Source organism: Bos mutus, chromosome 7 (assembly GCF_027580195.1).
Source record: "Bos mutus isolate GX-2022 chromosome 7, NWIPB_WYAK_1.1, whole genome shotgun sequence".
NCBI lineage: Eukaryota > Metazoa > Chordata > Mammalia > Artiodactyla > Bovidae > Bos > Bos mutus.
Genome location: NC_091623.1, coordinates 40,985,029 through 41,011,497, shown reverse-complemented (window position 1 = coordinate 41,011,497; position 26,469 = coordinate 40,985,029). Strand labels below are relative to the sequence as shown.

At 41.9% G+C, this 26,469-nt stretch overlaps 1 protein-coding gene across 2 annotated transcripts; it reads right to left on the bottom strand.

The window, feature by feature from the left end:
- SLC25A46 (solute carrier family 25 member 46) lies at positions 1-25,886 on the bottom strand. 2 transcript variants are annotated; one of them, XM_070373208.1, is made up of 8 exons: positions 25,477-25,886; positions 22,547-22,589; positions 21,198-21,255; positions 18,525-18,602; positions 17,978-18,078; positions 9,075-9,131; positions 7,824-7,881; positions 1-3,966 (listed from the first exon to the last, which is right to left on the bottom strand). In XM_070373208.1, the coding sequence occupies exons 1-8, from the start codon at positions 25,763-25,765 to the stop codon at positions 3,388-3,390; spliced, it is 1,263 nt and encodes a 420-aa protein (XP_070229309.1). In that variant the 5' UTR covers positions 25,766-25,886; the 3' UTR covers positions 1-3,387. The 2 variants fall into 2 exon arrangements, with proteins under 2 accessions (XP_070229309.1, XP_070229310.1); XM_070373209.1 differs by having other exon boundaries at positions 25,498-25,886.
- Positions 25,887-26,469: the final 583 nt, after the last annotated feature.

Sequence of the window (26,469 nt, the reverse complement as noted above, 5' to 3'; positions counted from 1 at the left end):
TTTTATTTCAACGTTTTATTTAACCATTTCATATTACACAATTTGCTGAAAACATTTAAAATACCAGTGAGACAAAAACAACTTTAAAAAACAAAAAACACACAGACCAAATACCTCTTCTAGCTGAGGTATACTGCATAAGATTCATTGTCAAATCACAAGTTTTTGTTACTCAATTATACAACTTGGAAGCATATCAATGATACTCAGTCATTCAAAAGAAAGACATTATATATCCAGTTTATATGAGAGAGAGAGAAAAGGAGAGAAATGTACAACTACTTGAAAGAGAAGAGAAACCAGAAATGCCAAAGTTAAGTATCACTTAAATTCTAGTGCAATGTGAGTTGTTACCAACGGGATTTTATTTCCATATATATTATTGAAAATAACGAATTCAAACCTATCTTTTCAAGAGCTGGCAGATTGTTCATTTTTTCCCCGTAAGATCTGGGAAGCAAACTAAAGGGCAAACGTTGTCCACAATGTCAGCTGAAAAAACAAGTATCCAAGCAGTGTGCGTTGTTTGCTGAGCAGATGCATGAATACACGGAGAGACTGAAGTGTCTGTGCCCAGTCAGTTAAGTGAAGGTTTTGTGCGGCTTTAACAAGCCCAGTGCTGAAAAGCCAGCTGTGAACAGGCAAGCATACCTTGCAAAAACGAGTAAGACCTCTTGCCTCTCAGTTTTATTTCTGAAAACACTATTAAACCCCACAGTCCAGTCATTTTGGAATTAGTTTGTTTTGACTCATAACATCTAGTGCTGGAGTTTAAAGACTTACATTATTTACACCTAGAGATTATTTTGCAAGAAACCATAAAGAGTCCCTCAAAGGAAAGAGATTTAGAAACAGATTTAGTAAACCGGTTCATAAACTCACTTAACACAGTTAAGTAATATTAACCAGATGTTTCAGTTTTTAATTCCATGGCTTTCAGACTATATGACTTAAGAAACCCAACAATGTAAGGCAAGCATGTCACGCTTCAGCTCCACGGCAAAACCTAGCTTATGTAAGGGGACCACTGGGACTGTGAAATGTTTTTAATAGAATATTATTCATGATACTATTAATCACACTGAATTAAAAATGTTGTCCTAAGGTATTATCATATTAAGAACTATAGCCTATGGGTATTTGACTTCGGCATCTAAAGAAACAAAGCAATTTTTAAAAAGGAAAGAACATGTCTAATGTTTATTTTGCTTATTCCTTTCTAAATTCAGTTAAACATATTTGGCCAACATTTAAGTGCTTCAATTTTAAAGATTTCTTTTTATATTTCAACTAATTTGGAATGGTAATAAAAAATTACTATTTTACTTGCCACATTTCAACTTTAGTTTTAATATTAAGTTTTAATATTAATTTAATATTGAGTACAACTCTTTCTCCAAAGAGAAAATAAGACCAACCTACTTGTGCATGGTTCAGCCTTTCAGTCTTATAATGATTCCACAGACAGACTATATAACTGAATCTTCATAACATCATAAAATAATCTTGAAATATCTAGTTCTTAGCTAGATAAAGGTTCCTAGATTTTCACTAGTAGATACTTGATTCCATTCAGATTCTGTTCTATAAATTTTCTAAAACCTGTAATTTTCAGAAGTTTACTCTTTCCTGAAACCATCTTCTTTGATTATAATAAAAATGAAAGGTTTTTAGGAAGTTGGACATATTATAAACATCTAAAAATTTACTTAGTAATTCAACAGCAAGGAAAACAATTTATATGCTGCAAATTAGACAAATCATTATCTGAAAGTGTATCACCTATGCTTAATTTTATTTTCCCCCTCTCGGTGGAACAGGAAAATGGAAAACCTGTGTGCTCTAGTCATCAAAAAAAAAAAAAAAACCCAAAAACACATTCACATGACAGTTGATAGAGTTGCCACATATATACTATTTGATACTTTTGGATATCATCTTTTGGTTTCAACATTATTAATCACAAAAAGTAACCATTTCACTGACATTCAGTAAGTAAAACAGATCTCAGTTTGTATGCATTCTAGGTTGGACAACATCAGTGCAGTAACCATACTCCAGCTTGCTAAATGGATCAATCAAATACATATTATTTTACTACACAAAGAGCCTCACCCACCAAATTCAATTTAGGAACAGACAGAATTTTTTTTGTTAAACTGATTACCAACATTTTTGCTTATTATTTGTTGAAATTCTTTTCTTCACCCATAAAAAGCAAGGACAAATTTCCTTTAAAGTTTCTATTTTTCATCAGTATCCATCCAAACAAGTCTCAATAAAGGGTGATAAACCCGCCTTTCCCTTTACGTATCTCTAGTTTGGAGAACACAACTACGGACAAAAACTAGAAGCAAATAAAAATTAAAGCCATTATTTAATGGTGACTCTATGAAAGGCATGAGGCACAAATTCCCAGGTAAATTTTAACCTGACTTCTCTAAGACAGGTCATTCAGAAATGAAAGGCAAGTGACATTCCCTTTAGTACACACTTTGTAAATGTGGAAATAGGAATTGTCGTCATCATTATTTTCTGTCTGTTAATAACAGTGGCTCTAAAAACAGTCTGATGATTCATAAAACTAGGTAAGCAAATCAAACTTTATAAACGTATGACAAGTTTATAAGTTGCTGGCACTGAAGTGGTGGGTTTGATATGGACAAGTATGCCGTCTGCCTTTAATCTTCTGGGTACCTTGGCTTCTAGTGCTTTGTTCTGATATTCAAGCAGAAAGTGCCTAACTTCATTTTATACAGTAAGCTGATCTAAGAGTGGAAAACATGTAGGGATGAAGGAAATTCCAAGTTATGTGCATGCATACAAATGGCTTCATGATAATATATGTATGGCCACTGAAGTTCTACAGGGACAGTGCGATTTAAAACTCTCAGCTTCTGTTTACAGACTGCCAAATCTAATCCTTCTTGTCTTTATTACTGACAACATAATTTGCTTAAACTATGACCTCCTGCTACTATACGCTGTAAGAATGACATACCAATATCAGTCCAGAAGGTGAAATAAACGTGTAATAAATATTAAAGTCAGATGAAATAAATTTAGCTCTGTGAAATTTGGTTTTCAGTTTGTTGACAAATACTTGCTTCTTCCCAAGATTCTTTTTAGTTTGACATTAGTGCTACACTAGCTAGAATTTAATTCATACGAGTGTTTTTACTGAGTTTTCAAATTTGGAATACTCTGAATCCAAAACATGTATCTATGCCTTTTTTAAAAAGTGGAGAGTCAATATAATCATCATGGGCTGTTCCTGCCAGTTTCAGCTCTTATCCGTTCTGAACCCCCGTTTTTCACTTCTGTCCTTCATAACTTCATAACAAAGTATCCAGAGGATGTCTTTCAGACTAACCAGGACTCTGACTCTCAAGCACTGTTCTGAAGAAGCGTGGAGTAAATAATTTTGGTGATCTGCAACACAGCCGCGTGCAGCGTGTACTGTACGACCACTGCTCCGAACCCTTTGTAGAAGCCGAGCGCGCCCTCCTCCTGCCGTATGGTGTTGACGCAGTCTCTCACGCCCTCGTACTGCGTGTTAATCGGAAGCACCTCATAGCCCAGGTCTGTGTTGTCGATGATCGTGCGTGTTCCCTGCACATGCAGGCGGTGCAGAACCGTCTCCAGCGGGTAGAGCGTGACGTCAGAGCAGAGGCTGGCCGCGAAGTTGGCGATGAGCTCCGGAAAGTAGGCATCCAGCATGCTCTGCACCGGGCTGGCGCCCTCGGCGAGGTGGCCGTCATAAGCCTTTCTCTTCAGGATGAGCAGGACGACCTTCTGGACGACCGAGCTGATGACGTAATGGAGAACCCCGTGCAGCACCGTGGGGAAGACCAAGGACAGGAGCGGCAGCAGGCGCTTGCTGTGAGGCACGCCCAGGCCGATCGCTCTGCCAATCCCCTCCTTCACACACTCCAGAATCCCCGCGCCGTCTCGGATTATCTCACTCTGAGATGAAAAGGAGGAAAAGAGTAAAAGTCATCATCTGCTTCTTCCGCCACAAAGGACGATTCTTTTTAGGTCCCTTTAAATCCCTTTCAAGTTAATGTTCTGACTAAAGGGGAGAAACATCAAGGGTTCCAAATGTAAAATGTTATCTAGGTATTAGATTTTTTTTCAAATAAAATTTCACAGAACAGCAGCGAAGCTGGGAGCTATTCCAGTTGGGGAAGAGACGTGGCGGGGGACACACCAGGTGTCCCAGCCTCAAGAAGCTCCCCAGGACTCATCCTGAAAAGCAGCAACTACCCTACACGAGGAGGCACAGGGCTTGATTGAAAGCATGGCTTTACCCCTGGCTCCAGTATGGACCTGCTGGTTCTGTGATCATGGGCACCCGTGACTTTACTTCTAAGAGCTTACTATTCTACAAAAGTGGGATTAGGCTGACCTACCCTTATGCACAGAGCTGCTGGGAGCATTAAATGCAAGAAGGCTGGTGCACAGAAAGCCTCAGGAGATGTTAAGTCACTATCATCCTCAATGTCTCTACTTTTTGTAAGTATGAGATGTGTGTAAGAAGTTGTGACACTGGTTACAGAGGAGCAGACAGGCAGAAAAGGACTTTCCTGGTAGCTCAGTGGTAAAGAACCCACCTGCCAACGCAGGAGACAAGGGTTTGGTCCTTGCATCAGAAAGATCCCCTGGAGAAGGGAATGGCAGCCCACTCTAGTATCCTTGCCTGGAGAATCCCATGGACAGAGGAGCCTGGTGGGCTACAGTCCACGGGGCTGCAGAAGAGTTGGACACTTAGCGACTAAACAACAACAAGAACAACACAGAGGCCCATTTGGCCACAGCAGAGGCTGAAGAGAAGAGAGAAAAGTGAAGCTCAAGTGGTGTTCTTGGGCCACAGCATGCCACCATGCAGACTCTGGTCCTTAGTCAGATGGGAAATGACCAGCTGGTCTGAAGCATAAGATGGTGAGATGTAATTTGTGCTGCAGAGGCTGTCCTGCAGAGGAGCATGGGAGCAGAGGCTGAGACACCAGTTAAAGATGTGACGGTGGGTTGGAATAGCACACAGCAAAGGAAATAAAATGCTTCAACTGGGCTTTTATCACCAAATTACAGCGAGCAGGAATGCCTGGTGGACGGGAAGTGGGTCATGGGAAAGAGAAGTCAAGGATGAGCTCAGAGCTGCCGGTCAGAGGCGCTGGAGGGACAGCAGTCCTCTTGTGGAGCTGGGCCGCACTGCCAGCCAGCAACGGTCGGGGGATCCAGAGTTCAGAAATGCAGAGTCTAGGCTGTGAGCTCCAAGTGCACTTTACAGTCTAGACTAAAAGGAAAAGGTCGGAGCCGGACACATAAATGTGCGAGTTTTCAGTAAAGCTAAACCATGAGACTAAGATGAGCCCACCTAGCCTCGGTCATTTCCCTGCCTGTTTCCCTTCCCACTCCAGCCTATTGTAATACAGCAGCCAAAGAGATCCTATTCAGGACCTAAGTCAGATCATGTCATCCTCCTGCTCAAGCCCACCACCGACTTCCTGTACCCCCCAGAGCAAAGATGAACCATCACAGTGATCTTTGGCGCCCTGTGTGCGCGCTCGCCCTTTTCCATCTCAGACCTCAGCTCCTCCTGTTCTCCGTCCTGAGTCAGCGTCAGCCGTACTGGCCTCCTCTTTGCTTTGCAACACACGCTGGATGCCAGCCTCTCGCAGGGTCTCTGCTTACAACGCTCTGCTCCCAAATACCCGTGTAGTTCTTATGTTCACACCTTTACTCAAAGGGCTTTTGCTTCTGAGTGAGAACTTTCCGGATCTTAAAAAAATAGTAATCACTTCTCTGTACCCATTACACCTCTTAATTTCCTTGTTTTATTTTTATTCTCTTTGGCACTTAGTACCATGAAGTATCCTTTTATTTATCTTGTTTACTCTGCTGAGAAGTCTGAAATTCATCTCAGAGAATATAAGTCAACATGGATCCTTACTCAGCAAAAGGATATGAGCATTGCAACGTAAGAACACTAACCTTGCATGAGTATGTAGAATGGCCTTTAAATCCAGGAAATAGAACAAGGGGTCTTAGTAAAAGACAACAAATCACTAGGAAGTTGATATTTAAGAGCTTCAGGAAGTGTTCTTTAGGAGATCTATGCATAAATGTGTGATTTTCAAGGCAAAGACTGTTCTCAAAGAGATCTGAGCTCCCCAGACGAGCAAACCCACACCCTGCCCATGAACTAGGAAGAAACCAGCTATGTGACATGAAGGGCTGGGAATGGGGGCCTATCGGTGGGAAGGAGAAGACCATCTCAGATACTCCCTGAAGTCAGAACTGAAGACAGGATGACTGATTAGTTATGAAGGATGAAAGAAATACAAAAAGCAAGACTTCCCTAATTTTTAAACTCGTGGAGATGGGAGAGTTGAAAGGAGTCACTGGGGTACATGAGCTCCCCTGGACAGTGACTGTGATACAGAGCAGTGAGGGCCACGGCCTGCGCCCTGGAGCACAGAGAAGACGCGGTCAAGATGGCACTGAAAGCAGGGAGGGCACTCGAGAGAGTAGAGATCTGAGGAGGAGGAGAGCGAGCCAGGAGATCAGGCAGGAGCGAGCCCAGGCAGGAAAGACATCGGAGATACTGGGTTAGAAAAATCAGAATGAACAGCTAGTGAGCTAGGAACTCTACACAAATAATTCATTTAATCTTTATAATTCAGTTCATAAAATATGGTTCCAATTTTATGGATGAGAAAAATAAGACTTAGAAGGGCTAAGGCATCAGCTCTAAGTCACACACCTAATTTAAGCAGAGAAATGATTTGACACGGGGCTGTCTGAAGCTAACACTTGTTTTCCCCAACATATCGCCCTGCTTGTTTTTCCTTCGTTATCTTCCTGCTGTTGTTTTCCTTATCTTTGAAATGATGTCATCTTACAGTGATAACTCTTTAAACTGCAGCCCCATACAAAGGTTATATCATTTTCACACTGTCAAGTGCAAGGGGAGAGGAAATACCTGGGTAGCAAGACATTAATGTCAAATAATAATTCTACAAAATACATATAGAATCAACGATGTGGCCAGAAAAGCACCTGAGTGGAAAAAGAGTAATTTGAAGAGGTAACGCTGATCCATTGAGGCTTTTATAGAGAGAAAACTCATACCGCCAAAGACAGAAATACGCTAGAGCACCTGCCACCGGAGACAGCAGACGGCGCGGGTGGGGGCGGCGGCGGGACGCAGACAGTGGACGGTGCGGAGGGTCAAGGAGGCCCGCTCAGTTTTAAGTGGAGCAACGGCGCGTGAGAAGGGCTCTGAGCTCAGTGCACCTGCAGCGCCACCGCGCGGTGAGCGACATGAAACAACGTCAGATGTGAGCAGTGATCGGGGCAGCTTCTGCAGTCCTAGCATCAAACGCAATGCTGCCTAGTCAGCTAGCTATGGGAACTACTCTCCTCACTGCTTCACGTTCAAGCAGTCATTTATTATCTGATAAGCCATAACCATTTGAGTTATACATAAGCGTCTTAAAAAGTTGGGCGGGACCCTATAGATTTTTTTCTATTCAGAGCCAGTCATAGGCTGGGTTCTGAGACATCTGAATGGAGAGTACAGCTGCCTGTCGTAAGGGATAAAAAGAATTAACACTAGAGGTGTAAAGTAAATTTGCAAAGAAAACTGACACACTGGCAATGTACCCAGTATATAATCTCTGATATATGTATGTATTGGTGAAAAAGCTTTTTTAGAAGGATATTGTCTTAAATTTTTATTACACTATTAGACATACACAATATACTGAATATTCCAAAAGATATTTTTAATGAAAAAATGACAATGAAAAATAGCTCACCTGTACTGTTTCAATTAGACTTGCTGAATAAAAAGGCATTGCCACTATATAAGTTAGGCTGTAGAAATTAAAACAAACATCAGTACACTGAAACAAGAAATTTACACTCATTTTTTTAATATCTACTTTAATGTATCAACATAATCTACATTCAAGCTTGAATAACAATTTCAAGGTTTTCAACTATTAATACCTATAGCCTAAAGATACTTCGGAGACCTATAACATAAGATGCTTTACTCAACAATTAGAGATGAAAAACTGTGTATTAAAATAACACAGGGGGAACCTGCAAAGAAAATAACTTATTTTGGAGTAAAACGTGGTCTTGTTTATGATTCACTACGTGACCTACGAATTGGATACTTCAAATTTAGGATGAGGGATCCACTCCATTGCTTGCCTTTTTAGTGACATCTGAACAAGGCTACTGTTCTGCTATGGTCCTATCTATTATCATTATTCATTCCCAGATTTCCCACCCAGCAGAGCTAAGCCAGTCTTCCATGGTGAGTGAAGTCCCCTTTTATTATTAAAAAAACAATATTGTACAGCTTTGCAAAGTTGCTTCCTATTGCCACTGTTGAGACATACAACTTTGCAAGCCTGCAAAATATAGTCACTTAAAATAATGTCAAGGTGGGACTTACCTAACCCCATGGGCCAGGTCCTGGCAAGTAGTGGTTTTCAAGGTGAATGGAACATCACTAAGTAATAATGTGCTGGAATGTCCCACAGAGGGAGCCAGCAAGCTGGGGGGTTTCCAATTCACAATCTTCAAGAAAAATTAAACAGTGAAGAGTAAAGTTCTAATCTATGAAAACGGTCAGTGTTGCAATGTCACCAAGTGCCTTTAGGACTACAGTTTAATGACACTAAGGTTTTGAGTTTGCTCATCACCATACAAATGAATTTGTATGTCTGCTTACCAATAAAATAATGATAATAATTATAAGAATAATAATTTTCCTGGCAATTCACATTTAACAAGTTGACAATCCTTGCTAACTTCCTAAGAACACAAAGAAAAATTAAGTTGTGATTTCAGCCTTCTACATGAGAAAGATTTGAAAGATAACATATATTTCAGGATTTTATTCCTAAACTTTGTTAATTTTCTTACTAAGTTTTAGTCCCACAAATATTTCTTTTGCTCTTATTTTCCTTAACTTTTATTTAATAAGTTTTTTTAAGTTCTAACACTATAAAAACTGATTAAATTTCAATACAAATGCTGCTTTTGATACTTACGATTTTAATAGAAGGTGTTCTCCTATTTGTTTAGGATTCCATTTATGTGAAATCTCCCTAAAAAATAAATAAAACAAAAGCCATGCTATTTAAAACATCCTGAATTAGCCCAAGTTTCAAAAAGGTAATCAATTTTTAATTTTTTTTTTTAATCTGTAGGAGAAATATATTCTAATGGTGAACAATTTTCTTTCTGGGACCTGTCAAACAATCACAGTGGGTTGAAAAGAGGAAAAACTCAGGCAGTCTTTCTGTCTGCGCTGAGAAAGGAGGAAGCGTTATAACTGATGATAGAAATGGACACGGGGGAGCTCCCTGGTAGCCCAGGTTAGGACTCCGTGCTTTCACTACCGAGGGCCTGGGTTCAGTGCCTGGTTTGGGAACTAAGATTCCAGAAGCCATGCAGTGTGGCCACAAAAAAAAAATAAAAAAAAATGGCAGACAGGAAAACAACGGATGGGGAAGGGAAGGGCAGACCAGAAGAGAGAGTAAAGGAAGCAAAGCTTGGTTAACTGTAGCGCTGGACGACACACGCATCTGTGTAGCACCCAAGTGCCTCACTTATTAAGATGGCATTACTTTTGTGATTTTTTTTTATTCTATTCTATTATCTTTTTAAGCTCCTGCTATATGCCAGACATTGTGCAAAGTGCTTCACATAAATTATTTCTAACCCTCACAATGAACCTATAACCCTCATTTCATACATGAGGAAACAGGCTCAGAGATAGTTCATAACTTACCCAAAGCCAAGCAACTAGTTAGTGGCAGAACTGGGTCTAAACCCTGGTCATATGACTTGAGTCTATACTATCTGCCTCTCATCTCACTTGATACAAGAAGGACTCCTCTGAGATAAACAGATATTGCCTTGTATATCTTACTGCCTTGTAACACCTATAATAAAATACTGCCTTTTACTTATGAGAGAAAGGTTAAAAGGATCACAGGGATATGTTCCAAGGAGAAGGACAGAATGCCAGGTCTGGGACCAAGGTCTAGGACTGTGTGCTTCCTGCGATTTGGGTGACTTTTGGAAACCCGAAGAGAAGAGCGGCAAGCTGAATGAAAAACAAAAAGGGAGAAAGTTACATCAAAAGTCAAAAACGAGCAAATATGGAGAATAAAGGGGAAATCAAAAAAGGAGGCAGAGAAAAATGAAAAGGCAGACAGAGAGGATGGGAGAGCGGGGAGGGAGGGAGGTGGAGCGACAGAAAAGGGAAACGCAGAACTGAGTGGAGACTGGCTGCAGCAGCTCGGCGGTGCCACAGGCACACACCACACCAGAGCCAGAGCAGGAGCCCGTGAGAAACATTCTCTGCTTGAGACGGGTGAATATGACATAAGGAGACAGAGGAAAGGTCAAGGAAACCACTAATAATATAAGTGCTCTAAAAACCAAGTCAGTACACTTACGGCATGTGTGATACATGAATATTTCTACATTTTTCTAGAAACTGAAAGGTCTGCAGAGACACTTTGGGAAAACAAAACAACCCTCTCTGATTTATAAGACCTTAGAGAATGTTCTGAGTCATATTCTGATGAAATTATTACCAGAATACTATACTAGCTCTGAGTAATTGTAGAAAAATAGCTGGAATGACGTTTAATGATTACAACAAAAATTGTAAAAAAGACTAGGCTACTTATCTAACTGACAGTAACTTTATGATTATAAAGCAAAATATGCTAAAAGGTTTGTAAATCCATTACTCTCGCGTCTGTGCCAACTTGCTTCAGTCGCGTCCGACGCTTTGTGACATTGTGGGCTGCACCCCACCACGCTCCTGTCCATGGGATTCTCCAGACAAGAATGCTGGAGGGGGTTGCCATGCCCTCCTCCAGGGGATCTTCCCGATCCAGGAATCAAACCCACATCTCCTATGTCTCTTGCACTGGCAGGTGGATTCGTTACCTCTAACGGCACCTGGGAAGCCCTCTATTCTCTTATACGGCCTCAAACAGGGTTACCACAGGTTGTTATGATGTTCATTTTGAGCATTTCGTTAACATGGATACGTGGGTCTGTAGCCTGCCTTTCTGTAAGGACTGGGACACCTTTGCTTTGAGCACTAATTGTTGTCCAGTCACTAAGTCTTGTCTGACTCTGTGACCCATGGAGTGCGGCAGGCCAGGCTTCCCTGTCCTTCACCATCTCCTGGAGTTTGCTCAGACTCACTGAATATTAATTACTGCTGCCAGTTCTTCAGATCATTAGGATTAAGGTAAAAAGAGCGAAGAGAAATTTAAAATCAAGTATTAAAAAAATGATTGAGACACTGTTCCTGGTAGCTGGTATTCCTTTATAAAATGTGTAAAACTTACTGCCACAGCTCTAGAAATTTAAACTAGCACATTTAAATGCTTCACGAAAGAGGGTAGTGTAAAACTCTACTTCTGACTAAACCTTTTTATATTTCATCACCAAGTACCAGAATATGTAGCTATTTTTAATTCACTATCTTCACACGCAACACTGCCCTTCAAATGAGCAACAAAATTAAAGAGAAGTGACTTGCTTTTTATCAGGCTTTCTATTTGATATACACACACTCCCATGCACAATCAATATACAAAAGCAACAGAATTTTGAAATAACGCTGTATTTGTGCAGCCTTTACTTTTTTTTAAATAATTTATTACTTATTTAATGGCTGTGCCGGGTCTTGGCTGCTGCACTGGTTTTTCTCTGGTTGTGGCGGACATGCTTCTGATTGCAGCAACTTTCCTCGCAGTAGAGCACAGGCTCTAGGGCACGTGGGCTCAGCAGTTGCGGCTCGCCGGCTCTAGAACACTGGCTCGCCGGCTCTAGAACACTGGCTCGCCAGCTCTAGAACACCGGCTTGCTGACTCTAGAACACTGGTTAGGCAGTTGTGGTTCGTCGGCTCCAGAACACCAGCTCAGCAGTTGTGGTTCAGTGGCTCTAGAACACGGGCTCAGCAGTTGCGGCTCGCTGGCTCTAGAACACCGGCTCGGCAGTCACGGCTCGCCAGCTCTAGAACACCAGCTCAGCAGTTGTGTCGCACAGGCTCAGCTGCTCCACGGCATGTGGGATCTTCTTTCCAGGCTAGGGATCGAACCTGAGTCTCCCTCACTGGCAGCAGATTCTTTACCACTGAGCCACCAGGGAAGCCCCCAGCCTTCACTTTCAATTGCTTCTTACTTTCCCATGATCAAAGAGCTACCCTCTTTAAAAAAAAACCATCTAATTCAAGCCCCTCATCTTCCAGCTCCTTTTCTCTCCTCTTCTCAGCTGACTGTCTAAACTTGCTGTTTCCATGCCCTAACTTCCCACTCATCACTGAACCCATTCCAAACTGGCTTTTGCCCTATTATTTGACAAAAACAGTTCCTGCCAAGCCAAGGTCTCCATGGCCTCCATCCACATCACTAAATCAAACGGGCATTTTCGAGGCTGTGCCTTATCTGACCTCTCAGCAGCCATCATGCCCTTGTGTTCCCCGCTGCTTCCGCAAGCCCTCCCTTCCCCCGCATTCCACTACCCCAGACTCTTCTGGCTTTTCTCCTCTCTTCTGGTCTCTACTTTTGACTCCTGTGCAGGGGCATTTTTCTTAACTCAGTGACTTACGCTGGAGTTCCTCAAGGCGGAAGCCCTCTTCTTTTCTTCCTTTATATGTTATACTCCTTCCCCAGGCAACCTCATCCCACAGGACGCTTCAGAACCTCCCAAATCTGTTGTCTTCAGTTTAGACTTGTCTGTGTCAGAATGAACTTGTCCAAAATCAAACTTATGATTTTTCTTTCTTAGACTCTTTCAGTGTTCCCTAAGTTGAGAACTGTTAATCCGAAAGGAAATCTACTGAACTGGAGAAAGATTTCATTGTACTTAAAATGGAATGTGTTCAAAGTCAGTGAATTCAGAGGAGTCATGAGGAGAAACAGACAACAGGAGGAGAAAACAGTAAAATGTACAACTACACATGTGAGATGAGTCAAACTAAGGTGGAGTTCGGCCAAATGGATTCTGTGAGAGACTGAACTACCCAGGTAGCCCTGGGAGGGGTGCTCCGTATGTTAGTGATCTGAGAAATGCCACAGAAAAGGAAAGGTCACTTCAGGGCAGAGCTACACGAAGTCTGACTGACTCTGCCTCCGGGAAGGTTTGGGGAAGGACTGGCACGGATCTGGGCAGTAGACAAAGATCACAGATGATGACCCAGCGTTATAGTCATTTTTTTTTAGAAGTAATAAATACTGAGAAACTCTAAGTTTGGTAACTTAATAAGCATTACAGATTTATTCTTTCTCTCAGATGTGACCATCATCAGTATAAAAAGACTAAATATTGGTGAATCCGTACTGTCTCACCTAGTGATCACCATGCAATTCAAGATCTCAGTCTCGAAGACCCTAGAGCCCGTCCTCAAATGCTGACTTCTGTGAGATGCTTTGGCTTACTACTTCTTACCGCTTTGATGCTTCGTCTGCTATGACTTTGTTTTCCCCCAAGAAAAGTCAACCATGTCCAAAGCAGTCAGAATTAAAAAAAACAGAAAAAAGGTTTATACTCTAAGAATGGCTTTATTTGACATCTAATTGTTATTGTTCAGTCACTAAGTTGTGTCCAACTCTTTTGCAACCCATGGACTGTCGCCCACCAGGCTCCTCTGTCCATGGGATTTCCCAGGTAAGAAGACTGGAGTTGGTAGCTTTTCATTCTCCAGGGCATCTTTCTGACCCAGGGATCAAACCCACATCTCCAGCATTGGCAGGCGGATTCTTTACCACTGAGCCACCAGAGAAGCCTGACATCCAGTTACATAACCCCAAATCCTAGAAGTCACCCTGACACCTCCTTGTCTATCACTGACCAACCTTTAATCCATCACCAAGTTCAATCAATTTTACCTAAATATATCTCAAAGCCATCCATTTACACCCATCTCAAAGATACCATCCTGGTCCTAATTGCCGTATTTCTTTCCTAGGTGGTGATAGCTTATGAACGCGGATCCTTGTATCTATTTTGGTCCTCCTGCGATCTTTTCATCTCCACTTACAATGACCCTTTAAAACATACATCGATTATGTCACTGACGCCTACTTAAAACTCCAATATTCTTAACGTGGTCTACAAGGTCAAGCGCAGACCGGCTCTTGCTCTCCATCCTGCTCTGAGTTCAAACTCTATGAGCGTTTCCCTCAATTACCAGGGCTGCCCAGCTGGCTCAGGTGGTAAAGAATCTGCCTGCAATGCAGGAGATTTGCATTCAATCCCTGGGTCAGGAAGATCTCCTGGAGAAGGGCATGGCGACCAGCTACAGTATTCTTGCCTGGAGAATCCCATGGCCAGAGGAGCCTGGCAGGGAACAGTCCATGGGTCACAAAGAGTCGGACAGGACTGAGCGACTAACACACATTCCCTCAGTCACACGAATTCTTCACGTTCCCCCCGCCACACTCTGCACAAATTAGTCCGTGTCTCCTGACTGCCATTCGGATCTCAACTTAAGTGTCACTTTATTAGTGACACTGTTCCTAACCCTCTAACATGCTCATGGAACCGTATTCTTTTCCTTTAGAGAACAATCTCAACTTGTCATTATTCATTCATTAGGGGGATTATTTTACGTACACTAGATCCCAAGCATCCTGGTCAAAGGTACATTTTGTCTCTTCTCCTCACTGTATATATACCTGATTTTAGTGAGGATTCAGCACACAGTAGGGACTCAGGAAATATGAGCTAAATAAATAGATGAAGTGATGAGTGAGATTTACCAACAAAACTTAACCCAAGTAGAATATCTCAAAGATAACCTTTTGTGTCTTCTTTAATAAGATTCAAAATGACCAGGAGAAAATATATACCCACACAACTGATGTGTCTGCATGCCTAGAGAATAAGAAAGTGAGATAACAAAATTCTGTCTCCTCATTCCCATTTTTCTTTTCCCTTCCCTTAACCTGAAGTTAAAGTTACTACTTCATCTCTGCTTTAGAGAAATGCTGTTACGTCCCGAAGGTTCCAGAACTAAAAAGTAGTATGCGTGCGTGCATGTGCGTGCCAAGTCTCCTGATTCAGGCGTGTGTGACTCTTTGCAACCCTATGGACTGTAGCCCACCAGGCTCCTCTGTCCGTGGGATTCTCCAGGAAAGAATTCTGGAGTGGATAGCCATTCCCTTCTCCAGGGAATCTCCCGCCCCACAGATCAAACCCATGTTTCCTGTGGCTCCTGCAATGCAGGCAGATTCTTCGCCAATGAGCCACTGGGGAAGCCCAAAAGCAGTACAGCCAGGACCAACAGTATTCTGACTGCAAATACAGAATTCTTTATACTTTATAATACAGAAATCACTGAATTTTGTTAAATTTTTATTTAGCTCATATTTCCTGAATCCCTACTATGTGCTCAAAATCAGGTATACAGTAAGGGGAAGAAACAGAAGGAATTTGTGACCCTAAAGGTTGGGACCTAGTGTAAGGAACACATGTTAAAATAAAATAATCCCACTAATGAATGAATAATGACGAATTGAATTTTGTGTTTGTAGGAGAAGGTCAAGGACGTTTGATGACAAGTACTACATTTTGACCTTACGTGTGATATAAAAAGCAATGGGGTAAAATTATTGAAGGTTAGAAATTCACATTTTTTTAAAGTATGAGAGGAGCAACTTTTAGCTGATGAAACGTTTTTCTTTGCAACAGTTAGCAAAGCTATGTTAAAGGAACTTCAAGGTTATGTGGTCCTTTGAAAGCACTCACAGTGGCAAACAGCCTGATATCAGTCTCTTCTGTCTTTATTTCCTTCCCTATGAAGACTGAATCTCAAGTCTGAGATGCTAGTGGCTGCACCTTCAACTCCCTCACTTCCTTGTCAATCCAAAAAATTAACCCTGCCAAGGGCCACTTCTGGATTAACAAACCATTTGGTCTTTAACTCCACTCCTGGGGTTTACTGTTGATAGAGAAAATCAGAGTACTGCTAAACAGCACCCAAACAAACTTATGGGATCGCCAACATTATCTCCTAACGTTATTTCCATAGATTCCTTGCAAAGTTCCCCTTCTGTCACTCAGAGCTGTGACTGTCCCAAACATCTGTCACTAGTCTTACACTCTTTTACTCTGACCCCCATGCTCATCATTCTTTCACCTCATCCTGTTTCAGAGAGAAGAGAGATCCATAAGCAAACATTCTGAACCTTCCTACCACCTCCCTCTGGAAGAATCCACGGTTCTGATTCCCCTCTTGGCTTCCAGGCCACCACTGTCCTCTAGCTTACTGCTACCGCCTCCCTCTGGAAGAATCCACGGTTCTGATTCCCCTCTTGGCTTCCAGGCCACCACTGTCCTCTAGCTTACTGCTACCGCCTCCCTCTGGAAGAATCCACGGTTCTGATTCCCCTCTTGGCTTCCAGGCCACCACTGTCCTCTAGCTTACTGCTACCGCCTCCCTCTGGAAGAATCCACGGTTCTGATTCCCCTCTTGGCTTCCAGGCCACCACTGTCCTCTAGCTTACTGCTACCGCCTCCCTCTGGAAGAATCCACGGTTCTGATTCCCCTCTTGGCTTCCAGGCCACCACTGTCCTCTAGCTTACTGTTACTGCCAATTTGTTCCGTTAGCCTCTCTTTCTACACATCCACCCACCCACCCATCCCCACACAGAGCCCAGGATTCTGTCCTTGGTTCACTCTGTCATTTAATCTACACTTTCTCCTTAGGGAAATTCACCCATCCTCAAGCTTCAGCTGAACATTCAAAGCCACGCCTCCAGGTTCAAATTTTCCATGGACTCTGAGCCACAGCTCCAGCCTCTTCTAGGCATGCCCCCTGGATGTCTCAGACTTCATTTATTGAGAGTTGCCTTCCTTATCTTTCCCACTCCAGCTTACTCTTCTTTATGAATTCTCCAACTCAGTTCCAATCGAGAAATCTGTCACTGCTGCTAAATCACTCTCCTACAACCCCATTCCCAATATTATCAATTATACTTCAGAAATGTCTGTCCAGCTTCTGTTCTATTCCAGTTGAGACCCTTCTCAATCTGGCCTATATTACCCTAACAGTTTTCCATAGGTCTCTGTCTGCATCAGTCCTTTTTTCTAAACATTGCCACTTGAATATATCCTTGATAGAATAACCTGTATATTAAAAAAAAGCAAACAATCCCCCACATTAGATTTCCAACTCCACAGACAATAAAACCTAAGTCACTTACAGGCAGAACCACGCTTCAGTCTAGCACCTCAGCTTTTTGTCTTATGCTACTCCACACACGCCCAATATTCTAAGCACAAGACATTCTTACCACTCAGACCTTCCAGTTTCCATAAAATTGTGGACGCTGTCACCTCGACTCTCCTACTCTGCCAAGTTATCTCCTACTCATAATTCCAGATCTAGCTCAGACTTCAGGTTTTAAAAATAATTTTTGCCGATAATCCATGCAAAGTGTCCTGTGGACTCCGAAAGGGGTTTGTTTAATTATAGCATGAATCATGATGTGGGCTTCCCTCGTAGCTCAGTTGGTAAAGAATCTACCTGCAGTGCAGGAGACCCGGGTTCCATCCTGGGTCGGGAAGAGCCACTGGAGAAGGAAATGGCAAACCACTCTAGTATCCTTGTCTGGGAAATCCCACAGACAGAGGAGCCTGGTGGGCTACGGTCCATGGGGTTGCAAAGAGCCAGACACGACTAAGCGATTGAACTGAACTGAATACGTAGCAGTAGGAGCTGAAAGACGTATCTCAACAGATACTAGACCAGGAAGGGTTTTCTTTATCACATACCAATTCCATAAGACAATTATTTATTCTGTTTCTTCTCTTAGCTACTTTAGGCAAGTTTTCAAATTCAAGGTATTTTTAGCAACTATCATTTTTTCATATTTTTACTATGAAGCTAATAATGAAAAATGCCAAAAAGGTACCTTGGTAAAGGTGTGAATTCACTGATTATTCCCTCTGCTCCAAGTGTGATTCCCTGCACGATAAATGTACTTCCCATTCCTTTCCAAAGGGCCCTTGGTCCCTAAAATGAACAAAATTTATTATTTCTGCTAATGCCTAAAAAGGAAACACAAAAGTTCTTAACAAAACTTGACATTAAATGTTTTCTGCTATTTTCCAGTAAGACATTATTCTAAGAACATTTTAGTCGAGAATGACAAGTAAATTACCTCCTTTCTTTAATATTTGTTGGGTGACCTAAATTTAGGCCAAGATAAACACTCCAAATTAATTATCTCTAATATGGATTAAATACCCTTAATATTTAATTAATTTTGGCAAAGGTGTGAAGTTACTGATTATTCAGTGGTATCAAAACATATCATTACCCAGTTAAGTTTGTTTTAGCATAAGAGTTATAATATCTTCAGTAACTAAATTAAAAGGAATTATTGTTGGTTTAACTGTTACTAAGGCCAAATGGTACATTATAAATAACTTTAATAGAATGGACAGATTATTTCTCACCTGGGTTTTGTTGAAGCTGTACATAATATTGATGACTGTAAACGGGGTGAGATGATAGTGCCGAGCATGGTAGTTAACCTGTGAAAAAGAGATTTATGATTATTTTCTATTATTGTTTTGCCAAGAAATAAGAGCATGAAAGATACACAGTGGAGTCATAGCATAAACAAAAGTTCAATTGTAAAGTCAGCATGAATTATACAGAAGCAAAATTACTTTAAAAAATGCTTTAAATAACTTAAAAGTAAAGAACATGTGGTTATACACACACAACCCTGAAAGACCAGTGTATAATATATCTGGGCTTCCCTCATAGCTCAGTTGGTAAAGACTCTGCCTGCAATAAAATATATAATAAAGAAGGCTTTGTTGTTTGATATTTATGTTTCCTTAAACATCAGCATGAAATTTACTGTGGCAAAATGCTCATGCCATTTAACACATAGGAACCATGAAGAACTCTGGGGACAGATTTCTGTCTTCCATGGCAAGCAGTAACAAGCTATAAACAATTGGGAAATCATGAAATCAGTATAGGGGATCAGAAATAATATTTATTAAGTAACATAATAAAAAAGTGCCAGAATGCATCATACACCCTGCAAGTATTACTTTATAAACATTTTTAAACATCACTCACATATGTATACACTGGATCACGATGCAGTATTGTCACAATGTAAAAAATGTGGCTAAAATCCACTCTTCTAGGGCACATACACTGTTCGTACTATTTAAATATTGAACTCTCTCTACATCCTTACGTTTTGGTGCTAAGCATAAAAAACTTTAAAAAAAAAAAAAAAACCAGTTTATCTTTTCTAACTCAATTTTCAAAGATGCTGTTATACTATAGGTGCTTTCGCCAGTGTGGCCCACTAGCCCTCAAAAGCCTCATGATCCTTTCAGGGGACAGACGTGTTCAAAATTATTTTCTTGATACTAAGGCATCATTTCCTTTGTTACTGTGTTGACATTTTCAATAATAGTGCAAAAGCAATAGTGGGTAAAACTGCTAACTCTGGCATAACTGAAGGCAATGGCACCAAAACGTATTTTTGTACATATCATATTCTTCATCTGACTCACATGTGAAGAGGCAAAGCCACTTTCCCCAAAAGATGCCCTTGGTAGAGCAGTAAGATATACTAATTTTATAGAATCTTGACTCCTGAGTACACATCATCTTTCTAATTTAATATTTTGTTATTGCATAATGAATATGCTGTCATAAGAAAAAGAACTTTTCTGATGGAGCAGTGAGTCTGAAAATAGCCACTTTTTTCCATGAATACCATTTTTTTTCTGGAAAAACTAACAAGAATATAGTTACTTGGGACAAACATGTTTTTAAAACTGAACAAAGTGGCTCATTGATTAGAAAATAAGAATATTAGTTGCCAATGATAAATTTGAGCCTATGAGCAAAAATTAGAAATCTGGAAACCCTACATCCACTATCATGAACCTACCAAAACTCAAACACTTTTCTGGTGAGATTTATAGTGATTGTAATGATGGTGGTATTTTAATACAGTAAAAGCAAATGTCATAACATTTAGAAGATCTATATAATCAGTAAATCACTATTTTTCAATTAATCAATGCATGATGTAACAGAATCACACATGGGTAAAAAGAAACCCATTCAACGTGAAGGACAGATCAATAGGTTTTAATGTAAAAGAGTATAAAAAAATTTGATCTGTGTGGTTTCAGATTCACATTGCAAATAACTTTATCTGCCAATTATCTAAAAAGATATAAAACTCCCATTTTTAAATACATATGTATATAAGGCTAGGCTTTCTTGTTTCTTTCAAAAACCAGGTGTTGCAACAGATTGTAGAAACAGATGTGACAATCTGGCTGCCTTCTATTATGCCAGGCATTAAAGATATTTTCAAAAAAGTTATAGTGATTTTTCATAAAATGTTATTTATGCTAATACCTCATCAATTTATTGTTATTTTAATGAATTAAACATATATATATATATAAATTTTCCCAGTTTGGGGTTCTGAAATGGCAAATATTGGTAGATATAATTCATAAATGTGAGAGTTGGACTGTGAAGAAAGCTGAGTGCTGAAACACTGATGCTTTTGAACTGTGGTGTTGGAGAAGACTCTTGAGAGTCCCTTGGACTGCAAGGAGATCCAACCAGTCCATCCTGAAGGAGATCAGTCCTGGGTGTTCATTGGAAGGACTGATGCTGAAGCTGAAGCTCCAATACTTTGGCCACCTGATGTGAAGAACCAACTCATTGGAAAAGACCCTGATGCTGGGAAAGATTGAGGGCAAGAGGAGAAGGGGACGACAGAGGATGAGATGGTTGGATGGCATCACCGACTCAATGGACATGGGTTTAAGCAAGTTCCCAGGAGTTGGTGATGGACAGGGAGGCCTGGTGTGCTGCAGTCTATGGGGTCACAAGAGTTGGACACGACTAAGCGACTGAACTGAATCTATATAAACAATCGTTCTTTGGGGATGTCAATAAATTTTAAGATTTAGCTTTCAAATACCAAAAAGTTTGAGAACTGATGTATTATACATTTTGGTATACATCACATGGAATAATAGTTACATGGTCTCAGCCATTTATCTGAGGCCTATATGTCAAATCAGGGTTAGGGTCACTGTTTAGAAAACCACAAAAAGTATACTTACCTGACACTGGCGGCGCAGAACGATGCAGGGATGGGCCAGTACATTCTCTGTAAAAAGACTATAAAAGGACAATTCATATGTACAACACATGTAATTTATTCTTAAAGAATCATGTATTACTTAAGTGATACATTATTCTTAAAAGTAAAAAAATAGAGTTTTCAAATGTTTAGATGTGTTTACAAATCACTGTACCAACAAGATTCAATATGAAAAAAAAACTAAAGTCAGATTTTTGAACTGTGGTGTTGGAGAAGACTCTTGAGAGTCCCTTGGACTGCAAGGAGATCCAACCAGTCCATTCTGAAGGAGATCAGCCCTGGGATTTCTTTGGAAGGAATGATACTAAAGCTGAAACTCCAGTAAGTGGCCACCTCACGCGAAGAGTTGACTCATTGAAAAAGACTCTGATGCTGGAAGGGATTGGGGGCAGGGGGAGAAGGGGACGACAGAGGATGAGATGGCTGGATGGCATCACTGACTCGATGGACGTGAGTCTGAGTGAACTCTGGGAGTTGGTAATGGACAGGGAGGCCTGGCGTGCTATGATTCATGGGGTCGCAAAGAGCTGGATACGACTGAGCGACTGAACTGAAGCAAAGAAACAACATATAATATTAATATGTACAGTATAAAGATGAAATTATCGATGCACTTGTAGGCCTGATAGGGAAAACTTACTTCCTAGACAATTTAAATGCCCCTTCCCCTTTCTTTCAGAGGATGTGCTGTGAACAAAGTTCTTATCAGAGGAGCCATCTATCCTATAAATTTTGGTGTGGATGTACTTTGCACTTTAGTTATAGGGGTTTTAATGAACATATTAGGTGAAACCTAGATGCTATGCTCTTTCTTCCTCTCTAACATCAATTCTTTATCACATCAACACTAGTTGAATCAAATGTCACAAAATAAACACTAAAGGCATCTCAAAAATTATATTTACACAATATTTTACAACATATGGAAATGTTGATTCTACAGATGCTATGCTGCTAAATATCTTGTCATAATTCTGATGTTGAGGAAAAAAGTTCAATGCAAAATTACTTGTTTTTGGAGGGGGAGATAAGATTACATTTTATTTTTTGGACAGACACACACAATATAAAGTTCTTACAATATTCCTTTAAATTATTTTGTGTTTATAAAATTGAACAAATTTTCACTATCCTTATGGGGGGAAATTATAGGTTTTAAATATTTTTTTCTGCACAGAAACTTTTTAATATTTAACTACTTCTCCAAAAATCAATCTAAAGGAAGTAACACTAATTATCTAACATTATAAATTAAAGAAAAAAACTTTAAATAAAACTTGAATTAAAAATCTTTAGATAAAACATTACCTTGCAAGTCCAATACCAAATCCAGCGAATCTATTCAACTGCTCTAAAATAGAAGAAATAAGATTACTCATAACCATTATTTGGGTTTACCATAAAAAAGAACAAAAAATATCTTTTTTACTAACATGACATTCATTTAAACTCCATGTCCCCAAATCAAATTTTGACAGGGGCCAGAAAGGTCATTTGAACGAGTGAAGAGCTCCATTGGGGTTTGTGGCAAGTTGCAAGGGGTAGACTCCCTAACTGCTTTTCAGCTCCAATTCACTGTTGCCACATGGAGCTCTGAGTCCAGGCTTTCAAAGGTGTAATTTTTCTAAACAGATATTCTCATTTTTATATAGTATCTTCCAATTTTAAAATATTGGCAACTATTTTAAAAAGGATTAAAATTCCATGTAGACCAAATCAAACACGTTTGCAGGTAGATGCCAAGGGCTACTAGTTTTCAACTTCCGACTAATTTTTTTTTTTTCTAGTGAAGACTCTGATTGATAACTTTCATCAACCATACCTCCTGTGTTGTAATCATTCACTGAGACTGGTGGAAAGTATCTGTGTTACACCAACAGTTGCAAGCAAAACATCCCATGAATATGATTAAGTTGAAAGAGCACTTAGGGTAGCTGAAATGGGAAAAAGAGGCTCTCTTCTCTCTCTCAAAGTTTTAAAGACTTTGATGTGTTGTTATTTAGTTGCTAAGTCTTGTCGAACTCTTTTGTGACCCCAAGAACTGTAGCCCACCAGGCTCCTCTGTCCATGGGATTTCCCAGGCAATACTGAAGTGGGTTGCCATTTTTCTCCAGAATAGTTTGATAATAGCTGCTTAATTCCTGGAGAAGGATATGGCAACCTACTCCAATAGTCTCGCCTGAAAAGTCCCAGGGACAGAGGCCACCTGACCCCCTACAGTCCATGGGCTGCAAAGAGCCGGACATGACTGAGTGACTGAACACGCAGCTGCATCAGGTCTCTGTGATACACTACTGTGCACATACGTGCTGCTGCTCATGGCACAGCTATAGTCTGATCAGGAGGGTTTACAGCTGGAAAATTTCTACCCGTCTCAAAAGAGAAAACAAATTTTTTTCTCCCTAACTGAAAAACTTAAAATCATAAAGATGAAATATCAAACCCTGAGAGACTAGACATTAAATTTCAGCTATAATATTCACAAGGGATTTTTCTCCCATTCGCTTTTCGCTCCCCTCTTCTCCAATCCCTCCCTCTCATCTCTGCTCTTTTTAATGAAGTAATGCCCTCACTGTTCCCTGAGAGACAGAACAAGACCATGCAAACAGTCTCTGGGGAAACCACCATTGCCTTGAAAAATGTGCAAGGGCAGAGGCTCCTTTTGCCCAATGAAGATGCTTTCCCCCTTTCATCTTTCCCTCTGTGTCTGTATAGGCCATCCAATAAACTAACAAAAAGCACCACTGACGTTCTCCGGACGGTGGCAGGAAGGCTTACTAGTAGTAACTAAGTCTCCCAGGCTTCTATCCTCTTTGCAGCGTTTTTCACCAGCCTCTTAACTGCTGAAAAACACCCCCAACAAATCCCTGGATATTAACATCTCCTCATTGTAACCATCAACGCATAAATTATGAAAAGATAAAATGTCAGCTTTACTGCCTGAGAAGGTAACTGTGAGGCAATCACATATGCATTTTGAATAATTTATAACTTTCCAGTACTTCTTCTGGGACCTATGGGAAAAAACAGCGCTAGACAGAGTGAAAATCTAACTGTATATATAACACTGAGTAAGTCACTGATCCTCCATCTATCCTCACTGGATGATAGTAGTCTGTTCCTCCCCGTAACCCAAACCAGATAAATGTTACTGTACTTCCTAGTCAAATAAATGAGACTAAAATTTATGTCTAGAATGTACATAATATTTAAGGATATGATCAATTATTCTAACACTTTTAGGAGAACGAGAACATGCAGCAGCCATTATCTCCATTTTATGAATCCAGACGATGTTGAAAATATCTAGATTACACAGGGCTGCAATTAAAGCGTCTCTATCTTCTGACAAGGAGGCCTGGCGTGCTGTAGTCCATGGGGTCGCAGACTGACACCACTGAGCTACTGAACTGATCTTCTGACATTGCACAGAATAATTATGTCTTGATTCCAAATTCTTATCTTGAAAATGTCTTAAGTGTTTTTCATTCTTTAGTGGAGTTTTTAAGTAAAAAAAAAGAAAGGAGGAGGTGGGAAAATAAAGGAGTAGTTTGGGATCTAGAACACAAACACAACTCCTATGATTACACGGAAAAAAGAAAGATTGACTTTTAGCCTACTGTGTGGTCCACACTGTTATCAGGCATTACTGACACCTCATTATGTTTGTTGGTTTTTTTTTTTTTTTTTTACAAAACCCTGAATTATTCTTCTATACATCTTAAAGTTGAGGAAAGCAAGAGAACACAGAGGTTAAGAAAGTCTCAGCTTTTAAGAGTGGTAGAGAAAGCTCTGAGCCCAAGACCGCCTATGGTCTCGGAGGAAGTTCTTTGCACAAAGCCACCACTGATTAATGGAATGAAGGTGATACAGCGGCCGGTCAATCAGCTATTTCTCACGTGACTCTCGATAAACAGCAAACCAGTCTCCTTTGTGGATTCAGGGCATGGGAGGTAGCATGCCTAAACCTTCCGTGATCGCTGCCACGCCAAGGCTAAGGCAAGCCTCTCCAGATAACACCCGAGTAGGGACAGGGCGGAGGCCTGCTCCGGGGGCAGAGGGCGAAAGGAGCGCCAAGGGGCGGCGCGGCGGGTCCGGGGGACGCGACCCCGCGCGGCTCCGGGGTCTGCGGGGCCCGGGCCGCCGATCACTCCCCCCGCCCCTCCGGCGCCCAGGGTCCCTCCCTGCCGCTCCGCGCGGACCACCCCTCCAGCCCCCCGAGGCCCCCAGGCCCTCACCGCCGCCGCCCAGGCCCTCACCACCGCTGCGCCCCGAGCCGCCGGGACAGGGCCCCTCCGCCGGGCCCTCGGGCGGCGTGCAGGGGGCGGGCGCGCCGCGGGGCGGGCTCTCCTCGGCCCAGTGCAGGTTGCGGCTCCCCGGGATGTCTGGGGGAGAGGTCACCCAGCGGCTCAGGTCCGACGCGGAGCTGAAGGACCTCGCCGGAAAGGCTCCGCCAAAGCCCGGCTCGTCTCGGGCCCCACCCCGGTAGCCCAAGCCATCGAACCCGTCCGGGCGCCGCGGATGCATCGCGCACGGGGGCAGGATAAGGCCAGCCCGCCCCGGAGCCCGCGGCCACCCTGGCCACACAACCTCTCCTCAGCAGCCGCGGCGCCCGGGCAGCCTGACACCCGGAAGTCACGCCGCCAGCCCGGACGTGCAGGGCGCACGTGACCTTACCGCTTCCTGCGGCCGCGGGAGGCGCGGTTGCTAAGGAAACGCTACGGCACACGGAGCGGCGGCCCGCGGGGAGGATGCCGGGAGGTGGGAGGTTGCCGGGAGGTAGGAGGTTGCCGGGAGGTGGGAGGTGCTAGGGGTTTGGAGGGAAACCAGTTGTCAGGCGAGAGGAGCCTGCAGCTAGACGACGCGGTTGGGCGTCCCAGCTGGAAGTGCCTCGCCCCACATAGGGGCCCGAGATCTATATTTCTCTCGCTAATTCCCCGCCAGGCACGAAGTTGCTCTTGGAGGTTCCAGTTGCCGGTGTCCGCAAGGTCACACCTGGCTTTCCCTGCCGTAGTTGGCGCTCTGACTGAAATCTACTGAGATGCCTGGTTCGGCCCAGTGAACCCGGAAGTCTGTGGGCGGCTGGAGCAAGCCTTAGAGTAGAAGGTCGCGGGAGAAAGCCCTTGTTCCTGCCCTCCTGGCTCCACCCCAAAAATACAAACTGTTCTCCAGGACTTGGGAATTAAGCATCTTCCTTTTCTAAGGGCCACAAAGACTTTGAATAGTTTACT